At 37.5% G+C, this 26,034-nt stretch overlaps 1 protein-coding gene across 31 annotated transcripts in view; it reads right to left on the bottom strand.

The window, feature by feature from the left end:
- The window catches only part of KCNMA1 (potassium calcium-activated channel subfamily M alpha 1), a 683,907-nt gene that overhangs the window by 158,211 nt on the left and 499,662 nt on the right, over nt 1-26,034 (bottom strand). For all 31 annotated transcript variants that reach the window (XM_036222528.1, XM_036222530.1, XM_036222529.1 and 28 more), the window contains exon 15: nt 3,007-3,116. In XM_036222528.1, coding sequence (XP_036078421.1) covers nt 3,007-3,116 — 110 coding nt within the window. The remainder of the gene's footprint in view (nt 1-3,006; nt 3,117-26,034) is intronic.

Genomic DNA, 26,034 nt, shown 5'->3' with positions numbered 1-26,034 from the left:
CTACCCCTTCTGCCTCTCCTCACCTATTCTGTTCTCTTGGGAAAAGACCTCAGTTTTCATCCATTTATTCTGCTTCCTTGCCTTTTTCATAGAATGACTTTCCAGCTTCTAAGAAACTCTAAGCTCTCTGCCTCTGCTGCAAGGACCACCCTGCAAGGGGCATTCTGCCAGTCCAGGCAAAGAGCAAATTTATTTCTTTTCATGTTTTAAGACGTTATGGGCTTCATATTGTTTTAATGCTGTGCATAATTACAGAAACTGCTCTGAAAAATCTGTATATTTTATCTGTGCTTTATTATACCCAGAATAATCCCCAATTCTTTTACGTCTACACAAACCAGCTTAAAATATATTTTGGCATCCTTTATGTCATCTTGAAATTGAATAGCCAATTCTTACTGTAATGAAAATACTTATGCACCAGCCTGGTGATATACAACACTACACTCTAATTATGGCTGTGCTTTAATTAACCTGAATTGAAGAGTGTTATCATTAAACTGCTGGTAACTTTGAGTTATGGCTTTTCCTTAATTTAAAGTAGAAAACACAGATAATTAAGCCTCCAGATAATCAAATGCTTGAAGAGAGCTTCAATGTTTTGGGATGTTCCTAAATCTCATTAAATGTCCTTCTTTATTGATTATTTCTACCTCTGCTGTATCATTGTGTTAAACGAATAATAGCACTAAGTTGAACACATTCTCATTCACGCCAGAAGTTTTTTTTTGTTTTATTGTTTTCCAGAAGCTGTACTGAACAGATATTAAATTTTCTGACAACAAGGTGTTTCTGAGGGATGTGTTCCTCCTCGGGACATGTTCTAAACATGAAAATCAATCAAGGGAAATATTTACAACAGTCACTAGTGTCCAGCTCCTGAGCTGACTCTTAAGGGCAGTGACATTTCATACCACTCAGCGGGGCACAGCTTACAAGTGCACAGGGCCAGGTCTGTCTGGGATGTAAATGCAGATCTGGCTTCATTTCAGACATCAGGGAGGGAAGGGCCTACACTACACCCTGCCTTAAAGCAAACTGGAACTGGTTTGCATACAGTAGAAATGCAAGGACTATGTTAACTCATCAGATTTTCAAGAGAAGCCAGATATCTAGTTTTTCTGTGAAATATCACTATTTTGAAATATTGGCAAATAAACTTTAAGAAATTAAGTACTACAGAGGGCAAATTTGTGAGTCAAATTTACCCTGTGGGAATCCCAGTTGCAGCTTCTAGGGAGAGTCGTTCTAACCCTACAGGTTAACACTTATGAACCGATTTGGTTCCCAGGAGCAGAATAAGAGAAGCAGTGGGAAAGGGGGCTCTCAAGGAAGCACTCGTGTTCGATACAGATACCAGTTAAGCTAGGGAAAATCAATGACCAGGGAAGGGGGTTTTGAACACTCCCTGCAATTGCCCCCAACACCATAGGACCCTTCTAGGCACTGGCAGCTCTGCTATGTGCCCACACCACCCCTTCATTAGATGCAGGAGGCCTCAACTGCCTTTTTACAGAACCAGCTTCTTTTATAGGTCCTGAATTCTAGGCTTTCTATCCTACGCAGACCGAGCTCCAAGGTGGAGAAAATCCCCAGGGACAGCCTCAGTGTTCCAGGACCCAATGCCTCTGAATGGTTAACTTCTCTCTGTGGCAGACAAAGAAATAGCTTCCAAAGACAGGAACACATGGGAGTTACAATAGGGCATCCATTTTCAGAAAATAACTCCTTCCGAATCAATTACCTATTCACTTTTCCAGTCCATTTAGCATTTAAACTTTCGCTTAGAGAGAGGGTGAGAAATTTCAGTAAACGGCCAAACCGTTTTAAATTGCTCAGGTTCTGGGCCTAGGGACAGACAGAGTGTACCTGCTGTGTTCACTGATACATGTCTCCAGGTACCCCACCTACCACGCTCTCTGTCCCCTCTCTGCTGTGCATGAAACAGAAAACTATGAGACAAGGGAACCAAGAGCCCCAGAACTATCCTCAGACCTCCCACCCCAGAAGGTCGGTTTGGTTTGTAGGCAAGCAGGCAGCACAAGGGAACAGCTTTTCTCCTCCCTCAGCTCAGATTCCCGGGTCCCGTTTCTTCCTAGTTTTTTTTTTTTTTTTTAATTAGTGAAACCAAATTTATCAAATCCTTTGCTAAGGTGTCAACAGATCAGGTAAATGTCTCAGTATTCTCTGGGATTTTGTGTCTCCACAGAGAACCAAGCCCAATTCATTTCACTTAAACCTGACATCTGAGATTCTAAGTGGGGGAATCTGAGGTACTGTCATAGTGGAAGTTACTTGGGGCCAGGGTCACCTGGAGCTCCTGAGATCATATTCCTCAGGTGACCACGTATTCTACCTTGAGGGGTGGGGGCTGCCCTTACTCAAATCCATTCTGCTAAGCCAGTATCAGGAGAAGCTGAGCCTTATTATTATAACATTGCAGTTGTCCATGTAGGGGGCTAAATTGCTAAGGACTTTTTAAAGGCCTCCTTCTGGTACATGTGGTTCCTCATTTCATCAGCAAACCGTGAACACACTTTGAACAGTGACTTCTCTGATGCTTCTATGATCTGACTCAATAGAAAGAGAGATTAAAATTTCTTTCATGAAAAGGCTAGCGAGATTTATTTTTGCCCTGGTAAATCAGAGAGATATGGGTTCATCCTTCCCTTCATAAATGTGTCTGCATCACAGAGGCATAAGTCAAGACATGCAAGAAAACTCCAGTTCATAATTTAGTATAAATGATTGATCCAAGCTTGAGATTCTTGGGACTGGAGGGAAGCGTAGGTCCAGCAGAAATGCCCAAAGCAGGAACCATGGAATGGCCCACCTTTCTGTCCATCACACAAGGTTGAGCACACAGGACACCCCTGGTAATCGTCGAGTGTCCCAACTATGCTAGGCAGAGGTAGAGGAGTATCTTTCCTGATAGAGGCACATTAAATATCCCTGAGAGCCAAAGATCTAAATAATATAGTTTCAGAGTGGTTGATGGTCACTTACTCACAAACAGTAGGGAAGGACAGACCCACGAAGGCACTAGAGAGATATTCTGTGTACATTTCATTTGAGACTCCTTCCAGGTAGTATTTCTGCCATGTGTCTTCCTCAATCTAAAGGGGAAAAACAAGACGAGGGTTTAAGATGTGACAGAAGGCTATAAAAGGAAAATCTGAGTTATATACCATCTCACAAAAAAATGAATGCACTGGTTACATGATGGTGACCTTCTTAACAACCAGAAACACAACCATATCACCTGCATGAAGCTTTCCATGACTCTGAACTCACAGACTAGAAACACCTCTAAAGCACCACTTCTTCGTAAACCTGTATGATTTCCATGGTTGTAGGGACATGGGGACTTGCTGCAATATTGGTGGCTAGGGAAACTGATGTTTTTTGGAGAGCAATTTTATAATTTTAATCAAATTTATATAAAAGTACATATTCTTTCACACAAGGATTAAGTAGTCATAGTAAAGAAACAACTAGACAATTATATGAAGATATATGTATAAAAACATCCTTTCTAATTGTAAAAAAAATGGAAATAACCATAAATGGTACATTTATACAATGGAGTACAGAGAAGAATTAATAATTATGATGAAATGTATATCTGTTCATACAGAAATTATATAAAAATGCACATTACTATGTAGTGTGTATAGTCTGCCTTGTAATTATCTGGATGTTTGTAAAGCCACGGCAAAATCCAGAAATCTTTATATTAAAACACTAACAGTTGTTATGGCCGAGGTGTAAGCTAATACCTTTTCTCTATAGATTTCTGTATTGTCTGAAAGCTTTCACAATGAGTATATAGATATTACAATGAAACAATATATCTATTTTGATTTTGGGGATAAAAAATTTTTTTTCCCACCCCACCTTGAATATCACAAAAAGGAAAATCTAGTTTCAGAGCAGTCTTAACCCAATCTTCATTAAAATATGTTAGGGTTCCCTGCCCTTAATTAATCAAGTTCAAGAGGTTTTCCCAACAACCCTCTTTAGGCTAGGCATTCCTGGAAGAATTTTGCCTTGGAATTCATCTTTAAAAATTATAATGTAAATAACGTCAAGAATGCATAGCTCTTCTGGGAGCTTGGAGAGCTCACAGATTCCTAAGTCAAGCAGGCTATGTGATCCTTGGGTTTCTGGAAGCTTCCGCCTCCCATGTTCATTTCCACTGGAGATTGGATAAGGGCAGGGGGTTGAAGGGAGCTTCCCAGACAATAGGAAGTGGATCTTAATAATTTCTCGTGCTGATGTTGAATTAAAAGGCATCTTGGCTATGGCCCAATAATCAGTAAACTGAGGAAATGCAATGCTTAAAGTTGAAAAAAACTGGGAAATAGTGGGCAATGCATACTGACAATCTATTTGGTGACACTTTGTAATACAAAAGCCAGAAATAATTTAGAGATAAATTGAATGCTCCCTGCTTCTACGATATTTGCCTACTTTATGCTCGGTCTGAGTGATTAGATTATGTGGGTTAACCTCATTAGTTTGAGATGCTTCTAACCTACTCCCACACTTTAGACATTAGCTATGCAATGCTGCTGGGTATGGGTTGTTTATAAATTGGTCTTTCCCCAGAGTGGAGTGTTTTAAAAAAAAAAAAAGGCATTCAACCATTTCTACTACTAAACTATGATTTTTAAAATTAACTGCAATGTGTTTAGCTAAGCACGAATTTTTTAATTTCCACAAATCATAAGACTTCAACTTTTTTTCAAATAAAATATATGCTTGAATTTATAAGCAAAGGTCATTAATTCTAACTAATTTGAAGAAAGCCTAGAATGTGTAAGTAACTAATTAAATATATAAAATATCCTTGGCCTTATATTATCATAATTTGTTTCATTTGTATGTAAGATACTATATGAGGGACTGCCAATTATAAATCTTCTGTGTAGAGCTTTATGGGCAAATAGTATTCTTGAGGTCGAAGGATTCAACCACTTAGCAGAGATATTCCTTTTATAATGTGTTCTTTATGTTGCTAAATATTACACTTCATTTTCAAAAATAATGAAAATATGAACCTTTACCTCAATTAGTCTTGATTACTGGTGGTACTCCTCAATTAATGTGGTTTTAATATGGTTCTTTTAGCTATGGTCAGTGTTTTCATGCCTCTATGTCCTAAAGGAACTACTCATTAGACCGAACTTTATCACAGGTTAATTATTAAACTTTAAATAAGTAGTAACACATTCTTTATAGGATAATATCGTACTGGTTTTGAACTTTGTAAAAATTGTTTAATTGATTTATTAATTCAGCAAATATTTGTGAGCATATTTTGTATCTTAGGAATTGTTCTAGTTACTGATTAAATACTATTTAAACTGATGGTTTATTTTCCCATATTTGTCTCTTTGCTGGAGAAAGCACAAGATATATCTGACTTTTACTGATTTTTCCCACATTTCTTTTACTGCAAATTTGCCTTTGTGACTGATTTGAAATGCTTCAGTAATGGAAGTCAAAAAGCTGGAAAAAATGTAGTGAACTGTTCTAGAAAGCAAAATGCCTCTTCCACATACTTATGCAGATTCTCAGACTATCTATAATGCTAGATATGGACTGTATAAAAGCTGAGGAGTTAAAATTCATTGTCATAGCCCTTTAATATTTCCATGTACATAATTCAACATGTTTTTCAGAGTTCTGATAAATGGTCCACACACACACACACACACACACACACACACACACACACACACACAGTACTTAAAAATGGTTGAGGTGGTAAATTTTATGTTATATGTATTTTATCATAATTTTTTAAAACCCATATGTACAATGTAAGATTAGAAGAATCAGTAATTAATTACTACTGAGACTCTTTAATCATTAAGAACAAGAATGACAAGCTGTGATAGAACAATAGGAACAGGCCAATCATATCAGGAGAGTCTGGAGCAAGCACCCCTTATGACACAAGTGTGTCACAGATTGAGACAACAGAACTTCAACCTCCATTCTAAGGCAAGGGCTTAACTTGCCACTTCTTATTAAGGTCTACCTGTCTCAAACACGGCATCTTTGATTTATTCTGAAAAAGCAAAACCGAAAGTACACATTCCTTTTATCTTTGTCAGCAGTAATGAAATGCATTTTAGGAAAGGAAAAATAAGTGTAAAATATACTGAGTTTAAAAGACTTGTGCTTAACACAGAGAAATGATTGTGTACAAAGAGATCTAGAGAGAATGGAGTGAGTTATTGTCATTATAATTTCCCTTTAAAAGATGACAAAACTGAGGCCCAGAGGTTAAATAAACCACTGAAGGTCATAAAGCCAATAAGTAGTACAAACAGGATCCAGTTCATGCTCTTAGCATAACCACCTACCACAACACACCCCTTGCCAGAGACGATAGGGTAAATATGTAGGGAAGTAATGGTACAAGGATTTGGGGTGGGGATGGGGCAGGAAGGGTTTACTGTATTTAAGTACCTAAGGGAGAAATATCAAAACAGAAGCTCCTCAAGGACTCAACATCTTAAGCCCTGGAGCCCAAGACTTTGCAAGAGGTCAGCAAGAAGAAATAGTGATTTTGAGTCAAGATGAAAGGAGAGTTTAGCCCTCCTCTAGAAGAATATCAGCATCAATTCTATTCTATAAAATGGAACCATCCCAGCCTACAGCTTCTATCCTAAAATAGTACATGCTGTTCTCCACATTTGTGGTGTCAACATATTTTTAACTATAATGTGAATACACACTTCCCAGCAGAAAAATGAAAGAATGGGACCAAAATGACTTAGGGAAAGGTGCCAAAATTAATTTGCCAGCCATTCAGCAATCAGTCATAGGCAAAGCATTTCCTGAGGCAGCGATTCCTCCTTTGACTATCACATCAAACTCCAGCTGTTTCAGAAGAGTGCCTAGCAAAGATGCACAGGTGATGTGCTATGAGTACTGATTCATCACATACAGAATCTTTAGGGCGAAAAAGAAACTTGTCTATACTTCTCATGGACTTATTTATCTACCTTTGATTATCTAATTTTTCAACCAGTCCAGTTCAACCCCCAAGTAAACGGCTGTACATCAATCCATGGGCTGATGGCTCCACCATCAAAGCTCCCTTCCAGCTAGAGCTATCAGCTTTGGCTCTAGGGAAAGTAACACCTTCTCGATCCCAGATTCTGAATGTGTTACAAATAGTGGTCAGTAAGGGCACCTTTCACATTTTCTGCTTTCTCTGATTAGAGTGAAACTGTGTTTCTCTAATGCTAACAGCTCGGTGAATGTGAAAAATCAACCATCCCGGCTGGGGTATGTTACAACCATCATGATTTCTATTCCCAACCAACAGTTTGAAAATCTGTGTTGATGGCAGCCAAGTAATTTTGCAAAAGTCCATCCCTACCTCTGGAGTCATGTAAATAATTCCAAAGATTATCACATACCAATCTTTGCTTTATTGAAAACATGTACACTGTTTTAATCCAAATATATGTTATATAATGCGCATCAAAAATAATAAATTGAAAGGACATTATAAAAACCAATGATAATTATGTTAATAGCTGCAATAATAAGAAGTGAGTCATAGCATACACACCAGCCTTGCCCAAACTGGTAGTGAGAGGCTAGTCTACAGCAGGTGTTTTTACATTTATAATTTTTTTAAAGCTATTTAAATTCTCAATTAATATTCTTCCTCTAAATCATGCAGTTTTAAGTCATATAAGTACTTACTGAGAATTCATTAGCCATATCTGAATTAATATGTGTACATATAAATTACACAATACACTGTCACTGTTCTCTATAACGTGACAGTCTAAAACAGAAAGTGGTGACATAAACTGGCCAATCCTTCTTGAATTCCACAAAAACATATTTATTCCTATATAAGAAGAAGAGAACCCACAGAATGAGTCAAGTCCTTGACTAGAATTATAAACATGGAATCATCAATTATGGGCTCTAAGCTGATGAGTGTTAAGGCTAGTTTCTAACATGAGTGAGGTCATTGATCCCCATCCCTCAACAGCATGCTCTGTCATCGGAAGACATCTGATTTAATGTTGCATCTAAGCATCTTTTTCTGGAAAGAATGATGGTAAGGACAACTGAGTGTCGAGAAGAATTTATCATCAGGCTTCCTGGATTCTCTTTCTCCTTTATTTCCTTCTAAGTTCCCATGTTAACAAACTTGCCCCAGTTTTTACCCATGAACATGTGGGTATTGTTCTCTTTCTTCCTTCCTGACATTAACATTCTTCGGTATAATTATAAACCCTAATATCAACTCAGAATTAAAAAACAAAACATTTGAATCTTGCTAGTTTAGGTCCTTGCAGGTGCCAGGACCGAGAATGCTTTACTCCCCAGCTTTCTGGGGGTGGAGAAAAGTGATGATAAAATTGAAACCAAAGGAAAGAGGCAGAAGAGATAGGGAACGAATGGTGTTTTGTACCTTCTCAGGACATATTTCTTTTCTGCGTCAAATTGTCTATCAATGCTATGCTTCTTGGATGTGGACATGGGTCAGCTGCCCTTCCGAGAGCAGCACTGGACTTCAGGGACTTCATAACAATTTGGCATTACACAATTATGGCCTATTTCGGATTGTATTATCCAGAATGCGAGGATAGGATGAAAGGATCTCAGATTTTTCCACAGGCTTCAGGACAATGTTAATTAAAACAAATTATTTGGGATTTGACGGAATGCCAAATAACTGGTTGCTTCAGCACTGAATGAATAAATAAACAACTCCAAAGATAAATTTCGGGGTGGACTTGAGCCAAATCTCTTATTCCCAGACTAGTGGGCTGCAGACTATCAAATAAGATATCTTCCATCAGACATTATGAAAAAAAAGAAAATTAGGCCAGATGAGGTATTTAGAGAGAGATTAACAGACCACACCACATGCAAAAACATTGTAATGTATGTCATTTCCTCCACTATGTTACCCCAGCCCGGATTATTTCTGAAGAGACAGAGTGCCAGAGGGACTGATGGTAAAGGAAGGGTTGGCAGAAAGAGTGATAAGAGAACTTTTCAAAAGAATTATTATTTAGAAAACATTTAAGAAAGTGTTACCTGAGTAGCTGGAAGTTGATACATTTTTCTATATGTGCATGGTTTCTCCACTCTCTCCTTATTTTTTTCTCCTATGTAGAAAAGGTGCTTATACTTAAGAGTTGTCAGACCTAAAGATTGGCCTATTCACTATCTATCCAAATAGGACTTTGGTTTTGCAATCTTGCTAATAGTTAAGAACATCCACATTTGTGCTTTAAAAAATAAGGTTCTTAAAATACTACAAAATTAATTCTATCCTGGGTAGTGTGAGCAGTAAGTAAATGTTCTCAAGCAAATGTCTGCCAAGCAATTCTCATGAGGATAATTCTGAGGTGAGCGACCAGTGTTTTGTTTTTATTTCTAATATCCATTCTTTTGCAGACTCAAACTTCTGCAAAATCTAATAGAAATGAATTCTGAAGAAAAAAAGGGTGAAAATGAAAAGACAAGACAAGCAAAGCACAGGTCCTAAATTTTTATCATTAGATTCAACCGACATAGTTAATCTATCAAATTGCTGTAGATGTTTCTAAGTCTTTACTCCATTTTTCTGTACTTCTCTCTTTGCAGACCAGTAGCTAACAGTTTGCAGCACCTGCAGCTGTGCTGGTCCCACTCTAGATTTCCCCCAAGTTTCAGTAAAGCAGAATTACTCTCGACTATCATTTTCCAAAGTAAGTGCAACAGAACTCACTAGCAGGTATTACCCTGAACATAAGAGAGTGAAGAGGGGTTTGTAGGATGTCCTCCATTAAAATGTAGGCTATTTTGAAGGCAGAAAATTTTATGTGAATCTGTAGTGGCTGGAAAAGTGCATGGTTCAGAATAGTAGCTGAATAATATTTGTTGAATAAATGAAATAAATTTGGGAAGTACTGGGTTTAACAAAGCCAAACTGGAGATTTTTTTTTTAGGGCAATACTTAGAGTATTTAACATGTCAATATGAAATTTAAGTCTCCAAGGGGGAAACATTGTATTTAGTCACAGAACTTTTTATGTTAAGGAGCAGCTCATGGAGATGGGCACTGCTAATCTACAAACTTCCCCTTCCTGATACCCCCACCACTTCATTTCCCTTGATCCTTCTGTCGGAAATACATCTCTCTATGGTCATTTTCAGTTGTCAAAATCCAACTAGCCCTAAAAGTTCACATCATGTGCCACCTCATCGGTGAGACCTTTCTGCGTTTCCCCAATTTGATGTGCTCTGCCTTGCCTTAATGGGGACACAAATCATGTTCATGTTCAGTGAGGCTGGCAGGGGCTGAATGACATGGCCTATAGAGAATGACTAGAATACTACCCAGCCCAAAGTAAGCTGCCAGTACATGTTAGTTATCATGAGCTACCATTATAGTATTTGAGTTGCCTAGCATCTGACAAAAAATACAATAAAGCAGAACTTGGAACATGACCTCCTCCCTTACACACTCAACTTTGTATCCTCTAGAACAAGCAGTGTGGAACCTTATGAGGTGCTTATAAGAGGTGCTTAATATTTGTTGAATTGAACCGAGCAAGACAAAACTGAAGCAAGAGACCCAAAGAAACAAGTACAATTTTTCCAGGCATCTAATCCATATGAAGCACTGATAACTTTATAGCATTTAGTGTCGGACCATGAAATGAACCAATTCTGCCTCCAAATGCTGGAAAGTTCTTCATTTCTGGGATCTAATAGGAAGCACGTATAATTGGGTCTTTTTTTAACTTCCCAGAAAACTCTTAACTATGAGCAATGTTTTTCTGGGAAATTTCGTCATCATAGAACATCTGGGGGACTTATCAAGTACCCCATCTTGGGGCTTATCGTTTTCTAAATTCAAAATCCAATAACTTGGAAGCATGGATTTGAAAGACGGAACTCTCGGGGAGTAGGATGTCACCATCAGTCTAACTGAAGTCTCTCCTCTGCTAGCTAGGAGTCCCATAGTCATCCTTTTTTACCCTGTCTCGTGACTCTGCTGTGTTCCTCATGGGACTCTGCCCGCTGTCTTCTCCTTGTCCTCCCTCTTTGGCTTCCAGTGTTTCTAGTCTTGGAATCAATAACAATGCAACAGGGAACGTACCGAGTCAAGCAAAGACTATATTTGGCAATTCCATTACTACTAAATTCTAAAATTGAGGCCAAAAACAACTGTTGTGTGTGTGTGTGTGTGTGTGTGTGTGTGTGTGTGTGTGTGTTTATACCTGGGAGAAGAAGAAAGAATTAGAAAAGCATTTGAATCAGCACAGGAATTATGAGCTTGCTTTTGATGAGACAAACCATTAGAGTTGCCTGTGCCTTTGCAGAATCTACAGTATTTTAGACAGTTTGGTGAGAATTCCACTACATCCACTGCTGTTAACACTTGGGATAATTTCTCACCAGTGGGTGCATCTTAGGGCTTACTTGACAAAAGTTTTCTAAGGCTCTGAGTCCAGTGCTTCCCAAACTCTGATGTGCATGTGAATCACCCAAGGGTCTTAGAAAAATGCAGTTTCTACTGCCGTAGTCCTGGGGTGGGGTCTAAGATTCTGCATTTCTGCCAAGCTCCCAGAGAACATTGATGCTGCACAAACACAAGGAGCTATTCCTAAAACAATGAATAACAGAGAAAGTATTCTTCATCATGCCTTTGTGGACCAGAGATGAAGGAGAATCAATCATAGCCAAAGGACTTGAGTTAGAGATGAAAAAGAATGTTTTTCATGAGTATCACTAAATATTTAAGCCATTTACAGAGAGAGCTTATAGATAATTAAACACAAGGTGGGTATCCAAGTGTTTGGGTTGGTGTGGTAATTAGCCTAAACTATATTTCAGGGATCCAGCTTTATCTACTTAGTCTCTCTCTATTGATCCAGTGACCCCAATGATAGTTTAGTCTCCATTTCAATGTGGGCTGTGTAAAAAGACAACAATGACGTGGTTATATTTAATTCAATTAAAAATAAAGTTTCATAAAATGGTCCTATTTATATCCCTAATTTTTATTCAACTTTTCTATTTAAGGACACAGTGCTTAGTGTAAGGACAAAAACACTTGCCAACTCAGTCCCATTTTAGTGACAGCAGATTCTGGATACTTATGTCTCCTATCGCTATACAATACAGCCTAATAAAGTCGAGCCAAAGAGACTAGATTTCATTTCAGAGCAAAGGGTTCAGCCGTAAACTTTTGCTTTCTGGCTGAACAGAGCCATTCCAGCCGTAAACATAAATTTTGCTAGTTTTAGGTATCACAGTGATTGGGAAGCCAAATGGGTTATTTGTGAGCCAGGTATCCAAGGCAGAGTCACCCGCATTATTGTGTATTCACTGTTATATGGAAAATCTCTTGCCAGCTAGAGAATATTTTCACAGGAAGTTAGAAATGACTTCAGAAATTCCTCTCTGCTGCTTCCTAGAGTGGATTTTATGCCTCATCAAAAAGGCATTTGGTTCAGAAATTGAGAGTGGGCAGCCTATAAATTGCTGAGGTATTTAGCTGGGCTTAGCGGTCCCCACCCCCCCCCCCTTTTTTTTGAAGGGGGAAAGGAGGGCATAATCCTGAGTGCCGTAGCAATGTAAAAAGTACTGAAGCACATTCAGGCTCTGGGTTCAAATCCCAGCCTTCCAGAGTACTCCTGGGCCAAGCTGTATAACCTCCACTTGCCTCAATACCCTCACCTGAAAAATGGTGATGAAGTGAGTTGGAATTAGGTAATGTAGGTAAAGTGCTTAACATAGTGCCTGGCAAATAGCCAGTGCTTAATGAGTGCTTCCTATGCGTCTGGTGTGCTTGTGGTTTAATCATACTAAAAGATGCTATTTATTGAGTGTGTACCTTGTAGGTGCTCTATAAATGTCAGCTACCATTTTAAGTACTGAGTGATGATAATGGTGATGGTGATGGCAATGGTGGTGATGAAGATGATGGCGATGATGGTAATAATGAAGACATCTCTACTTCTCCACAAAGAAACATAGGCCAGTTAGATGTTGGGCCTCTAAGTCATGGTTTTCTATTATTTAGCTGCTGTAAAAACAGCCTGGAACATCAGTGATCATCAAATGATCCTCTGGACTGAAGAGAAAAACTAAGCAGCTTGAGTTTGTCCCCAGAAGATAGCAGTGTTATTTGGAGGTCTTCCCTACCCTCCGCCTTTCCTAGAGGCCATCAAGTTGACTTTAAATAGATACAATGATAAGAGATAGGTTAAGTATTTGAAGGAAATGATGCTCTCCCAAAATAGAAGAAGGGTCATGTGTGGACAGCACCTTTAATATGATGTAGAAAGACTCAGTCTAGACTTCTGAAAGGAGCCTTGAGCCAGCAAGACACTGATTGGTAGACTGGATTAGCTCCTTCTGGTTCCCAGACTTGACTTTCACCCACATCCTTCAACGAGGCTCTCCCTACACTCTGCTCTTCTCTCTCATCATTCCTAGCAAACGGCATTGCTTCTTTCCAACCTCGCTTCCCAGTCTGATCTTAAACTGATACCTGGCAACCTTGGTCCATAGGATATGCATGCTAATAAACTGGTGCTTGTTCTAACATTATTTTTAAAAATACTTGTTTCACTTGTATTTGAAGGAGATACTGAGCACTGGGTGGGGAGATAAGAATGAAGAATGACCCCTCGGCCTCTAGTGCCCTCAGCAATTCAATCCTGGACCCAATTTTTCAGACTCCTTTCAGCAAAAGAAAGGCTTTCAGTTAACTGGATTCATCCTTTTTAGAAGGCAAGTTAGAAAACATCTGTTTTTACTTGAACATGCCTCTTGGGAGAAGGGAACCCATCCCTCCCATCCCAAATAGCTCACCAAAGCATTCTTTCTAACCACAAACTTTATGCCTCCTGAGAAGAATTCTGGAAGGCACACTTTTCTCCTTCTTGTTTCATCTCTAGGAACATTTTAGCACTTGTTCCCGGGAAACTGCCTGGCTGACCCTCCTCCTGTAATTGGTATGAGATAAGAAAAAGAGGACTAGTGATGATCCTGTTTGGGCAGAGAGAGGTCTCTCTGTCCCTATGCTCACAGTCTCATGAACAAGTTCAAGTCGATAGTATATTTCAATCCTCCAGGTAGGATTGGGAGGTTGCTGCTCTCTCCGAATTCTCCACAGGTGACTCATTCCAGCATACAGCCCTTCTCCTTCTAGTCCCTGCCATGGCAGGGCTCTATCTCAGCCAAGGTTGCATTTGATAGTTGGACTTTCATTATGTATGAGAAAGAATAGTCAGAGAATCTACATTCACTGCAGAGGTCTGGGAAAAGCCAGACAGGTACACTCAGCTTTCACTTACACATGCAAATGACATCTTCTAGCTCAGGGAGAGGGAGGTTGTTGAAAGAGGTTGAAGGAGTTGAAGGAACCAGCATCATTTAGGCTGATGAACAATGCAGCTGCCTTAGAAAATGTATTCGAGCCAAAAATTCTTGTAACTCTATCTCACTCCAAAGAGCTATAGGGACCTCCTCCAACATTAGTTGTTCACATGGATGCTGAGAAAACAAAACTGTAAGCAACATAAGGAGAGGGATGCCTTTATGCCACCCTAGAGGATGGTTTTATATATATTAGGTTTGTCCCTCTATCTTCTTCCATCAGTGACCTAATCCTAACCCAGCCTCAAATCTCATCACAAATAAAAACCCAAACAGTATCACCCTTAAGAAGAAAGAAGGGGATTAGGTGCTTTCAAGTACTGCTAATCTTTCCAACAATCCTCCAGGCTCTTCCAATTTTTAAAGCTGGTGAATATAAAGCTCAGAAAAGTTGAGTGAGCAGTCCAAGGTCTTGTAATGTATCATGTCCTAAATCAGTCTTACAACTCTCCCCCTACCCTATCCTTCTGCCCAGTGCACAACTATATTGTGCTCACACTTCACCAGTGAGGGAGAACAGGGAGGGTGAGGGCTGTGCTGGTGAAACTGGATAACACAATGGTCCACGGGTATATCCAGATAGGGAAATACCTCCCAAGATCTTCAGGTGACCAAGACTAAAGCTAACCTGACTTCTGAAAAACACCAGATATTCCTCTTTCATGGCTTCTTTCCTTACTAGCCTATTCGAAGAGAAGGAAAAATATCACACCACTGACAGAAATGTCCTTTTCCTTACCTAACTTTAGCTAAAATAAGAGATCAACAGAAAGTCCTTAAGAAAGGATACTTATTTTGTCACAGTCTAGGAAAAGAAGAAACAGATTAAATTCATTGTCTTGAAGAGCAATGCCATAAATATGGGGTCTAGGATTAAATAAAGACTTCTATCATCGGTGACAACAAAGAACTTTTGCACACCAAGGTCAGTGGCATGGAGGTATATGTTACTTCTGAGTGGGCAGAGATAGCCTACCTACTGACATGGTATGGGAAAAGGGAGGAAACAATACCTCTCACTCATACATGTCAATTAACGCTATCCATTCTCAACCTACTTCTCATCCCCTAGTGTACACAAAGCACAGAGTCGAGACAGGGCATCTGTATTTCTTTGAACTTAAACTCTAATCAGTGGGACTGCATCACTCTTGTTACTCTGAAATACATGTGGCAGTTAATGATAAAAACTACAAAAATTATACCCAGTAGAAAGATTTTATTTCATGCCATTTTTCAAGATGACAGATGGCTGCCTAAATTTATCTCAATGTCATTTTACTGATCCCCCTAAGTTTCTCTAAATCAGCCAAATGAGTATAAACTTGAAACAGCCACCTCACATTGTTCTACCAGGAGTTGTGCTGGATTCCACTATAATGCAGCCTTGCCATGTTATATTATTCACAGCCTTTGATTTAAAAGGTGGATTACCTCAAACTCACCCCAAAGAGAATGATTACTGAATATGCTGGGTTTTGGATTCTGGATAAGATGGAGTAAGTATACTCCACCCTGTATCTTTCACTGAATGCAGCTATTAAACTTGGACAATATGTATGGAATAGCTGTTTAAAGACCCTGAGAAGTAAATAGTAGCAGGTAGATTATGGGAAATGACCAGAATGGGAAGTACCACCAAATCAGCAGTGGGTTTATCATCGCTTTTCTTCTGGTGTCCTCTGGCCTGACCTCAAGGCAGCCCAGAACCCGTAAGTGAGCACCAGGATGTGGACAGAGAAAGCTCTAAGAAAAGCTCTCATTCTGGCTCAAAGAGCAGCAGAGGGAATTCCTACACAGCGAGAAGGGGGGAAATCATTATTTTTCTTTTTTTTCCAACCCTCTTCTTAGAGTTCTGCCCCAAGTCATGCTGTATGGTAGCAGTAGGAGCAGTGGCAATTGGAACTGAACGAGATTAAAGGAAGTAGGAGAACCTTCTCTAGCTGGAGGATCTTAGGTTCCAAGAGAGTGCAGCAAAGCCCTGTTGTTGTCTCTCTTTGTCTTTACTGGTTGGCCCCAGACAGGGACACAGTCACAGGAACAGCAAAGCTGGGCAACTAAAGTCTCAGCTTTCTGGTCAGAAGATCAAAAAGGAAGACCCTATGGGCGCTGAAAGTTTCCTGGAGATCACAGAGAAAGAAGACTTGGGAAAATAGCCCCTTGCAATTGTTTATGAATTCATGGGTTCACCTTGATCTGTGCACAGATGAAACTGACCCTATACAGCATATATAGATTTTTATAACTAAACTATAACACAGACTACAGCCCAGTCTGAGACTGATATGGGACAGATCCAAATAGAATGTCAATGCTTTGAAAATTAACATTGACATCACAAGCCATAGAAGCTTGGTCAGAACGTGCAGCTTAAAATTAAATAGGTCAATTTCATGCCAAAATAAAACTATAAAATTTTTTGTAGATTTAAACAAGACTAAAAGTTGTATAATAAAATAATAAAAATGTCCAGTATATAATAAAAAATAACTTGGCATATGAATAACCAGAAAAATCTCAAATTGCATCCAATGCCTAGATAGCACAGATATTAGAATTATCTAACAAGGGCCTTAAAGCAGCTGTTATAAAAATGTCTCAATAACTAAGTGAGAACACTTTTATAAAAAACTGAATGACAGAAAGCCTTAGTAGTGAAACAAGATAAAAAGAAGAATCATATGGAAATTCTAGAATTGAAAAATATAATAACTAACACTCTCTAGATGGGCTCAATAGCAAAATGGAGAAAAGAATCAATGAACTAGAAGTTAGATCAATATAAATAATGCAATTTGAAAAACAGAGAGAAAACTGATTTAAAAAGTACATAGAGCCTTAGGTCTTGTGGTATATTAGAAAAAGCTCAAACGTTTGTGTTATAGGAATCTCAGAAAAGGAATAGAAACAGTATGATGAAGAAAAAATATTGAAAGAAATAATGAACGAAACTTTCCAAATTCTACCAAAGACAAAACTAGAGAGTCAAGAATCTCAGGCCAACAGAATAAACTCCCCAAAATAATACTCAAACAAGCAGATAACAGAAAACCGAAAAGAAGAAAATCTTAAAAATAACCAGAGAAAAATGACTCATTACTTATAGGTTAACAACAATTCAAAGACTATGGATTTCTCATCAGAAACAACAAAGGCAAGAAAGAAATGAAATAACATTTTTAAAGTACGAAAGAAAAGATTTGCCAACCCAGAATTCTGTAGCCACCAAAAATGTCCTTCATGAATGAAATAAAATAAAGACATTCTCAGATGAAGGAAAATAGTATTTGTTACCAGAAGATTGCTGTAAAGGGACTACTAAAAGAAGTTGTTCAGACAGAATAGAAATGATACCAAGGGAAAGTTGGGACATCAAGAATAAAGAGAGAATAACAGAAATTGGAAATTATAGGATAAATATAAAATATACACTTCTATTTAGTTCTTTAAAATATGTATGATAGTTGAAAGCAAAAAAATAATATTTTCTCACAGGGTTTTCAGTGTATGTAGACATAATACATAACACAAATACAACCAAAAAATGGGGAGGGTAAAGAGACCTATAGATTAGTAAGATTTCTATATTAGTCTTACAGAGGTAAGTAATTAAGTTAAGTAGACTTGAAAAGTTAAATATATACATTGCAATAAGTTAAAAGGCTATATAAAAATATATAATTAACACTATAGATAAAATAAAATACTAAAAATGTTCAGAATAACCTAAAAGAAGAAAGTAAAGTGGAAAGAGGAAAATGAAAACAGGAAATACGCAGTAAACAACAAAATATTAGACCTAAATTCAAACATATCAGTAATTATTTTACAGATAAAAAGTCTAACATACTTTTTACTAGAGATACATGGAATGGATACTTTTTAAGTAATCTCATTTTAAGCTGTCCAAAAGGAAATTACTTATAATTTAAAAATATAGTTTGGTTCAAACAAAAAAAGATGAGAAAAGATATATTTTTTTCTATGAAATCATTACTCAAAAGGAAAGTTTAAATAGGTTTATTTACATCAGGTATGAAGTCGACTAGACGACGGAACAAAGAAAATAACCAAGGACATTAGGGACAATATAAAACGATAAAAATGTCAATTCGCCAAGAAAATGCAACAGTCCAAATGTATATATACTTAACAGAGTTTCAAAATACACAAAACAAAATATGACAGAACTAAAACAGACAAATATATGATTATAGTTAGACTTCAATACTCCTCTCATTGTTATATGTAGAACTAGCAGAATAAAATCAGCAAGAGTATAGAAGAACTGAACAACGCCATCAACCAATTAGCTCTAACTGACATTTACAGAATACTCTACCCAACAATAGCAGAATATACATTCTTTTTAAGCTCACATGGAACACTCATCAAGATATATCACATATAACAAACACTCTTTAGCAAATTTAAAAGAATTGAAATCATACAATGTAGGTTCTCTAACCATAATGGAATCAGATTGCAAATTAACAATAGAGAGATAAGAGAAATATCTCCAAATTTTTTTAAATTAAGCAACACACATATGATAATCCATAAGTCAAAGAAAATGTCTCAAGCAAATTGTAAAGTTATTTTTAATTGAATGAAAAATTTGTGGAATGCAGCTATAGCAGTGCTTAGAAGAAAATATATAGCATTAAATGCTTATACTAAAAAAGAAGTCTCCCATCAATAAGCTAAGCTTCATCTCAAGAATCTAGAAGGGAAGAGTAAAATAAACCCAAAGCATGCAGAAAGAAAATAGGAAAAAAAAAAGAAAGAAAAAAAAGAAAAGAAACCAAAACCCGATTCTTTAAAAAGATCAGCAAAATTTACATATAAAAAGGAATGACTACCCAAAACACAAAATTAAGAATGAGAGAGAGGTTATCACTACTATGTAGATATTAAATGAACAATAATGGAAAATTATGAACAATTCTATGTACAGAAATTCAGCAACTCAGTTAAATTAGACTAATTCCTCAAAAACTTTAAACTACCACAACTCATCCAAGGTTACAGAAATAATCTGAACTGACCTATAACTATTAAAGAAATTGAAATAGTCTTTAAAGACCTTTGGAAAAAGAAATTCAGGCCCAGATGGTTTTATCAGTGAATTCTACTCGTTTAAAGAGAAAAAAATAATACCAATTCTACACAATCCTTCCAGAAAATAGAAGGAAGGGAAAGATATCTCAACTCATTTTATGAAGCCAGCATTACCCTGATCCTAAAACCAGATAAAGACAGTATAAGAAAGCTATAGAACAATATTCACCCAGAAACATATACACAAAAAAACTTCATAAATATATTAGCAAATCGAATCCAGCCATATATGTCAATCACATTAAGACCAAGTGAAGTTTATCTTGGAATGTAGAGCAGGACTAGTTCAATATTCTCAAATCAGTCCATGTAATCCACCACATTAACCATCTCAAGAAGAAAAATAATATGATTCTATCTCTTGATGCATGAAAAGCATTTAACAAAATTCAATATCCATTTATGATAAATAAAAATTTCTCATCAAATTATTAGCAGAAAAGAACTTCCTCCATCTCAAAAGAAAGGCATCTACAAAACAACTACAGATAACATTATGCTTAGTGGTGAAACACTTTATTTGTGCCCCTTTAAGAGTGAGGACAAATCAAAGATGTTCTCTTTCCCTCTTCTTATTAAACATCCTTCAAGAAGTGCTAGCCAGTGGAATATGTTTGCAGGATGCAAGGTCAATGTACAAAAATAATGTGTATTTTTATGTATCACCAATGAATAACTGGAAATGGAATTTTTTAAAGATGCCATTAACAATAGCTCCTCAAAGTGTAATAATCTTGTATAAATCTAACAAAAATGTACATAATCTGTTTGTTGAAAACTACAGAACACTAATGAAGGAAGTTAAAGATTACCTAAATACATGGAGGGGCCACATTCATAGACTAGAATCCATATTCACAGAAGCCAATGTGGCCCCAAATTGGTCTATAGGTTGAATGCAATTACAATCAAAATACCAGTAGGATTTTTTTTAAAGATATAGACAAGTTGATCCTAAAATTTATATGAAAAGGCAAAAAACAGTCTTGAAAAAATACCAATTTTAAGCCACAGAAGATTATTCCCAGACCTTGAAACCTAGTGGAATCTGACTGGATTTTGAAGGTACTTGGGGCTAGTAGGTCCTTGCTCCCTTGCATTTTCTTTCCTTGGGAATGGGATTGCCTATAACTATGATCCTATGGCTGTCCTACTGTTACATTTTGGAGGCAGAATACTCATCTTCTAGTTTTGCAGATACACAAAGGGAAGGAATTTTGCCCCAGGATGAATTACACCCAGAGTATTACCATAACTGATTTAGATGATGAAATGTGAGACTTTTGAGTTGATATTTGGATGAGATTTCGAACTTAAATTGGCACTGCAGGATTTAGACTTTTAAAATAAGGTACATATATTTTCCATGTGAGATAGCTATATGGATCTTTGTGGGCTAGAGAACAGACTATGATAGGCTAAACAACTGCCTCCAAAGATACCCCCACCTAATACTTGGAAACTGTGAATATTACCTTGTATGAGAAAAGGGAGTTTGCAGATGTGATGTAAATTAAGGATTTGGGGATGTAGATTATCTGTACAGGCATACATTGTTTTACTGTGCTTTGCTTTACTGTGCTTTGTAGGTGTTGCACTTTTTACAAATTGAAGAGAAGACCCTCTACCAGCAAAATGATTATGACTCACTTTATTGCAATATTCTATTAGATGGTCTGAAACCAAACACGCAATATCTCTGAGGTATGCCTGTATTACCCATGAGGGCCCAAATTATAATCTCAAGTGTTCTTATAAAAAGAGAGCAGGTGGAGATCTGACTAAAGAAGAGGAAATACAAGACGTGACATTGGAAGCAAAATGTTAAAGTGAAGTGAGGAAGGAGTCATGAGCCAAGGAATACAGGCGGCCTCCTTAAGCTAGGATATGCAAGGAACCAGATTCTCCTGTAGAGTCTCCAGAAGAAACCAGATTTTTCAACTCCTCGACTTTAGTCCAATGAAGCTGATTTCAGACTTTTGGCCTCCTCTTTTAAGCAACTAAGTGCGATAATGTATGATAGCAACCATGGGAAATTAATGTATATGGTTTTATTTCTCTTGGGTAGATAGCTAGGAGTAAAATTTTTGATTCAATGTATTTAATGTTTTCAGAAAACCTTCAAAGTTTTAAAAATTAAGAACTTTAATTCAGGAAAGACAGCATCAAGTAAATAAAAACACAAGCTATAGACTAGGAGAAAATATTTACAAATCCCATATCCAACAAGATATCCAGAATATACAAGGAACTCTTAAACTCAATAGTAAAAAGAAAATAGCCCAATTAAAATATGGACCAAACACTAATCACACTAAATGCTGGTGAGGATATGTAGCAAGACACTCACTCATTGCTGGTGGGACTGCAAATAAGTACAGCTACTCAGGAAGACAGCTTAGCAGTTTCTTACAAAACTGAGCATACTCTTACCACATGATCCATCAATAAAACTCCCAAAGGATTTGAAATTTTATATCCATACAAAATCTACAGATGGGTGTTTATAGCAGCTTTATTAATAACTGCCCAAATGTGGAAGCAACTAAGATGTCTTTAACTCGGTAAATGGATAAACTCTGGTACATCCAGACTTTGGAATATCACTAAATGCTAAAAAGAAATGAGTTATCAAGCCATGAAAAGACATGGAAGAACCTTTTGAAAAGCATATTACTAAGTGAAAGAAACCAAACTGAAAAGGCTACATACAATATGATTCCAAATACGATATTCTGGAAAAGGCAGAACTATGGAGACAGTAAAACCACAATCAGTGTTTGCCAGAGATTATGGGGGAAAAGTTTCATCAACTGTAACAAATGCACTCTGGTGGAAGATATCGATGATGGGAGAGGCTGGGCAGCAGGCATCTGGGAATCTTTTTACCTCCACTCAACTTTCCTGGGAGCCTAAAACTGCTTTAAAAAATAAAGCCTGTGGGGAAAGAATGCACCATATGCCTCACAAAAAAAGGATACACAGATGAACATATAATGAGATGCTTGACATCATTATCCTTTAGGGAAATGCATAATAAAACCACAAAAAGATACCACTACACACCCATTAGAAGAGCTAAAATTTAAAATGTTGACAATACCAAGTGTTGCTGGGGATATAGAACAAAAGGAATTCTCATACTTTGCTGATGGGAATGAAAAATGATACAGCATTCCAGAAAACACTTTAGCAGTTTCTTTTAAAGTTAAACATGTGTCTACCCTACAATCCAATTCTACGTCTAGGTATTTGTCCTAGAGAAATTAAAACATGCCCATACAAACTTCTATAGAAATGTTTTTATCATTTCTATTCATGATCATCCCAAACTGGAAACAACCTAAATACCATTAAATAAAGGAATCGGTAAACAAACTGTGACACATCCACAAAATGCCATAATATTTAACAATAGAAGGGACTGAAATATTGACACACAATAACCTGGATGAATCTCAAGGGAATATACTGAATGAAAAAAAGCCAGTCTTATAGGGTTCCATTTACAAGACATTCCAAAAAGACAAAACTATACTAAGAACAAATCAGTGACTGTAACGGGTTAGGGAAGCTAGGGGTGAGAAGAGGGTATGATTGCAAAGTAAGAGCATAAAGGAATTTTGGGGGTTTTGAAACTGTTCTGTATCCTGATTCTAGTAGTAGTTACATAACTACATATGTGTTAAAATACATACAACTTTGTACACATATAATTCAATTTTACTGTAAGGTAATTAAAAAAATAAAGTTAAAGGAGATTTCTAGACAATTAAAACTACTTCTGAATCTCAGTGGGATCACATCCTTTAAGCATTTTCCTATAATGGAAAATGGCCAGAAGAAATGACAGGTAAATACAACTGGATTTCTCTACTAATCTCAAGGACATCAATTCAATGCCCCACCACCTGTGCCCAAAATGTTTGCGTTACTAGAATACTTTTATTAAAATTAGAAAGAGCCTGCAAGGATTAAGGGTCACTTTACCTTTCCCCTTAGAAATGCTCCTTTCTTCCTTTTATCAGCACTGTTTAACCCTTCTGGATATCACACTTTCTTTACTGATACCTCCCTGCATTGGAAATCCACCACCCTGCACCCTCACCCACTCATTCCTTCCTTCAGATGGTTGGGACAAAGCTTTTCAGCTTTCTTACATTACCCCTCATTAAACAGGTCATCATTTACCTCCACCACTCAGTGGTAACACTTGACTGGAGCAACAGATTCTCCCAAAAGACAAGGCATTATGGTTTAGGGAAACAGTCGTGTCTTGGTCTTTTGCAGACGAAGGCACCATGAAAGGAATGGGTCACACATACATATTTCCTACCTTTGAAAAAAATCTTAATTTTTATATCACATCATTTGGCATGATTGGGTAAACCCCAGGACACTACTTTTACAAATATAGCAAAGTGATATCTATTCTTAGAAGCTATTGATTTGAATACAAAGCCAACCAGTGTTTATATCTGAGACATTCCTCTAAGGGAAGTAATGTGTAATAGTGGGGAAAGCACTGAGCTAATAACTCAATGATCTCATGGAGTTCTGGCCTTCGTACTACTGTTTCCCACACAGCTGTTTAACCAGAAGTCAGTCATCTTCCTATTTCTTCCTACTTGACAGGTAAGGAAGGGTCTGAAATGCCAGCTACTTTGCATTAGGCACACTTCCCAAATTACATTCAATAAAATGCTGTGTATCTGGTCAAATAAAAAAGTAGAAACCGTGAAGTGATATGCAAACTTAAGGTGCTATAATTAACAAAATACCCCCTGTTCAAATCAATGCTGGTTCATTGCTTTCTGCCCCCTAGATATGCAGAACAGTCACCTCGAAGGAACTCAAAGCTTCCTCATCGTTGTTCTAGAAAGAGATTTACACTTGCTGTCCTTTAGAAAAGGGATAATCAAGAGATTTAATAAGGGAATCTGAGATTTTCTTCCTAATAGTTTAACTGCATTTTGAGATTTTTGCTTGAAAAATCACAGATGGTGGGTGGTTCCCACAAAATCTAACTTAGAAAATTGGAAGGCAGGGTGGGGAGGCCAGGAGGACTCAGCCTGTGGATGCCCAGGTGTACTAAGAAATGTATACAATTAATTGAAGGCCATAATCTCCGAAAGAGCTCATTTTGATGTTAGAGCAGAGAGAGACTTTGTCAAGAGGGCCTTATTTCACATGAATGACAACATCCTGCCAGTTGATAAGGACCAGGGTGAGTGGCAGCTTCTCCTGAATTTCACGTTAAGCCCTGGCCATTGAGCTTCTGTGGCTCTTTCCTCACTGGGCATGGGGCTGTGTTTGTATGTTATATAATATTTCTGTGTTGCCTTCCCCTTTGTTCAGTCCATGCCAAGAGCTAAATAAAAGAATCCATATGTGATTACAGCTATAAAACCAAAAGGAAAATATTAGATGAAAATATAACATTTTGGGGTTTCTAAGTTTGTTTTACCTTTAATGCTAGGCAGACAGTTTACACAAATCATTTTGCTGCAAAGTAAAGAATAATGAGTTAAATGTGTTCCCTGTCACCATCAATCATGTACGTTTGCCTTTGATTGACCAAACATATAAGACACATGAAATGACTTTCTAATCATGTTGGAGGGAGGGAGGAGGGGAAGGAGAAGGGGAGGTGATGGGAGGGAGAAGTTTCAACCTTTCCTTTTTTAATTCGGAAATTCCACTGACATTTTCTGGCAAACTTCTAACATGCTGTATGGGCTTCTCTTTGCTAATAATGTTTGCCTTGAGAATTTGTAAAGGTCTGAGAACTCTTTAATTCAATGTTCTAGGAATTACAAGAGCCAGAGGGGAACAGAATCCCTGTTAATAGTTCATGGATTAATTCTCTCTTCATTTGAAATCATCTTCAGGAAAGTTGCTTTACTTTCAGGTGGGCATTAGTCATCTTGGAGAGGCAGGCAGAGCCACTGATTTAAGGAGATTCAAGTAGGAAGAATAAAAGAGGCACAATGATGTTGACTCAAATGGGATACTGAGGTTTAGCAAATTCATTTCGATTCATGCCTGTTTATTTTGATTTGTGAATTTAAACAACACACGGACTGGATTTTCTGGCCGTCGAAATGGTTTATAACCAAATCTAACCAGCCTCCATGCATCTTCGCCAAGAATTATAAAGCTTTGAATTTCCAGTTCCTATATGGAGTCAAAGCTCTTTAATTTGGCAAGGGACCCACATACAGTAGCAAAAGTTTTCAGCACCCAAATCACCTCGAACTGTAAGTTGCTGGTTCTGGCCCCACCCAGCTGTCTGTATTAAAGACAGGTTAGGCTATGCTGACGCCATTTTATTCCTTCATTTATCCAACATGCATTTATTGAGACTCTGTTATGAGTGAGGTGCTGTTCTAGGCACTGGGGATTCAGCAAGCAAACCTAGGCTTTTACAGTGCTTACACTGTCTCAGGGAAAAGAGGCGATAATAAAAAATGCCATGGA

The sequence above is a fragment of the Rousettus aegyptiacus genome, unplaced genomic scaffold, assembly GCF_014176215.1.
Source record: "Rousettus aegyptiacus isolate mRouAeg1 unplaced genomic scaffold, mRouAeg1.p scaffold_m13_p_6, whole genome shotgun sequence".
NCBI classification, from domain to species: Eukaryota; Metazoa; Chordata; class Mammalia; order Chiroptera; family Pteropodidae; genus Rousettus; species Rousettus aegyptiacus.
The sequence above is the reverse complement of the archived record's forward strand: the minus strand, read 5'-3'. Positions and strand labels throughout refer to the sequence as shown.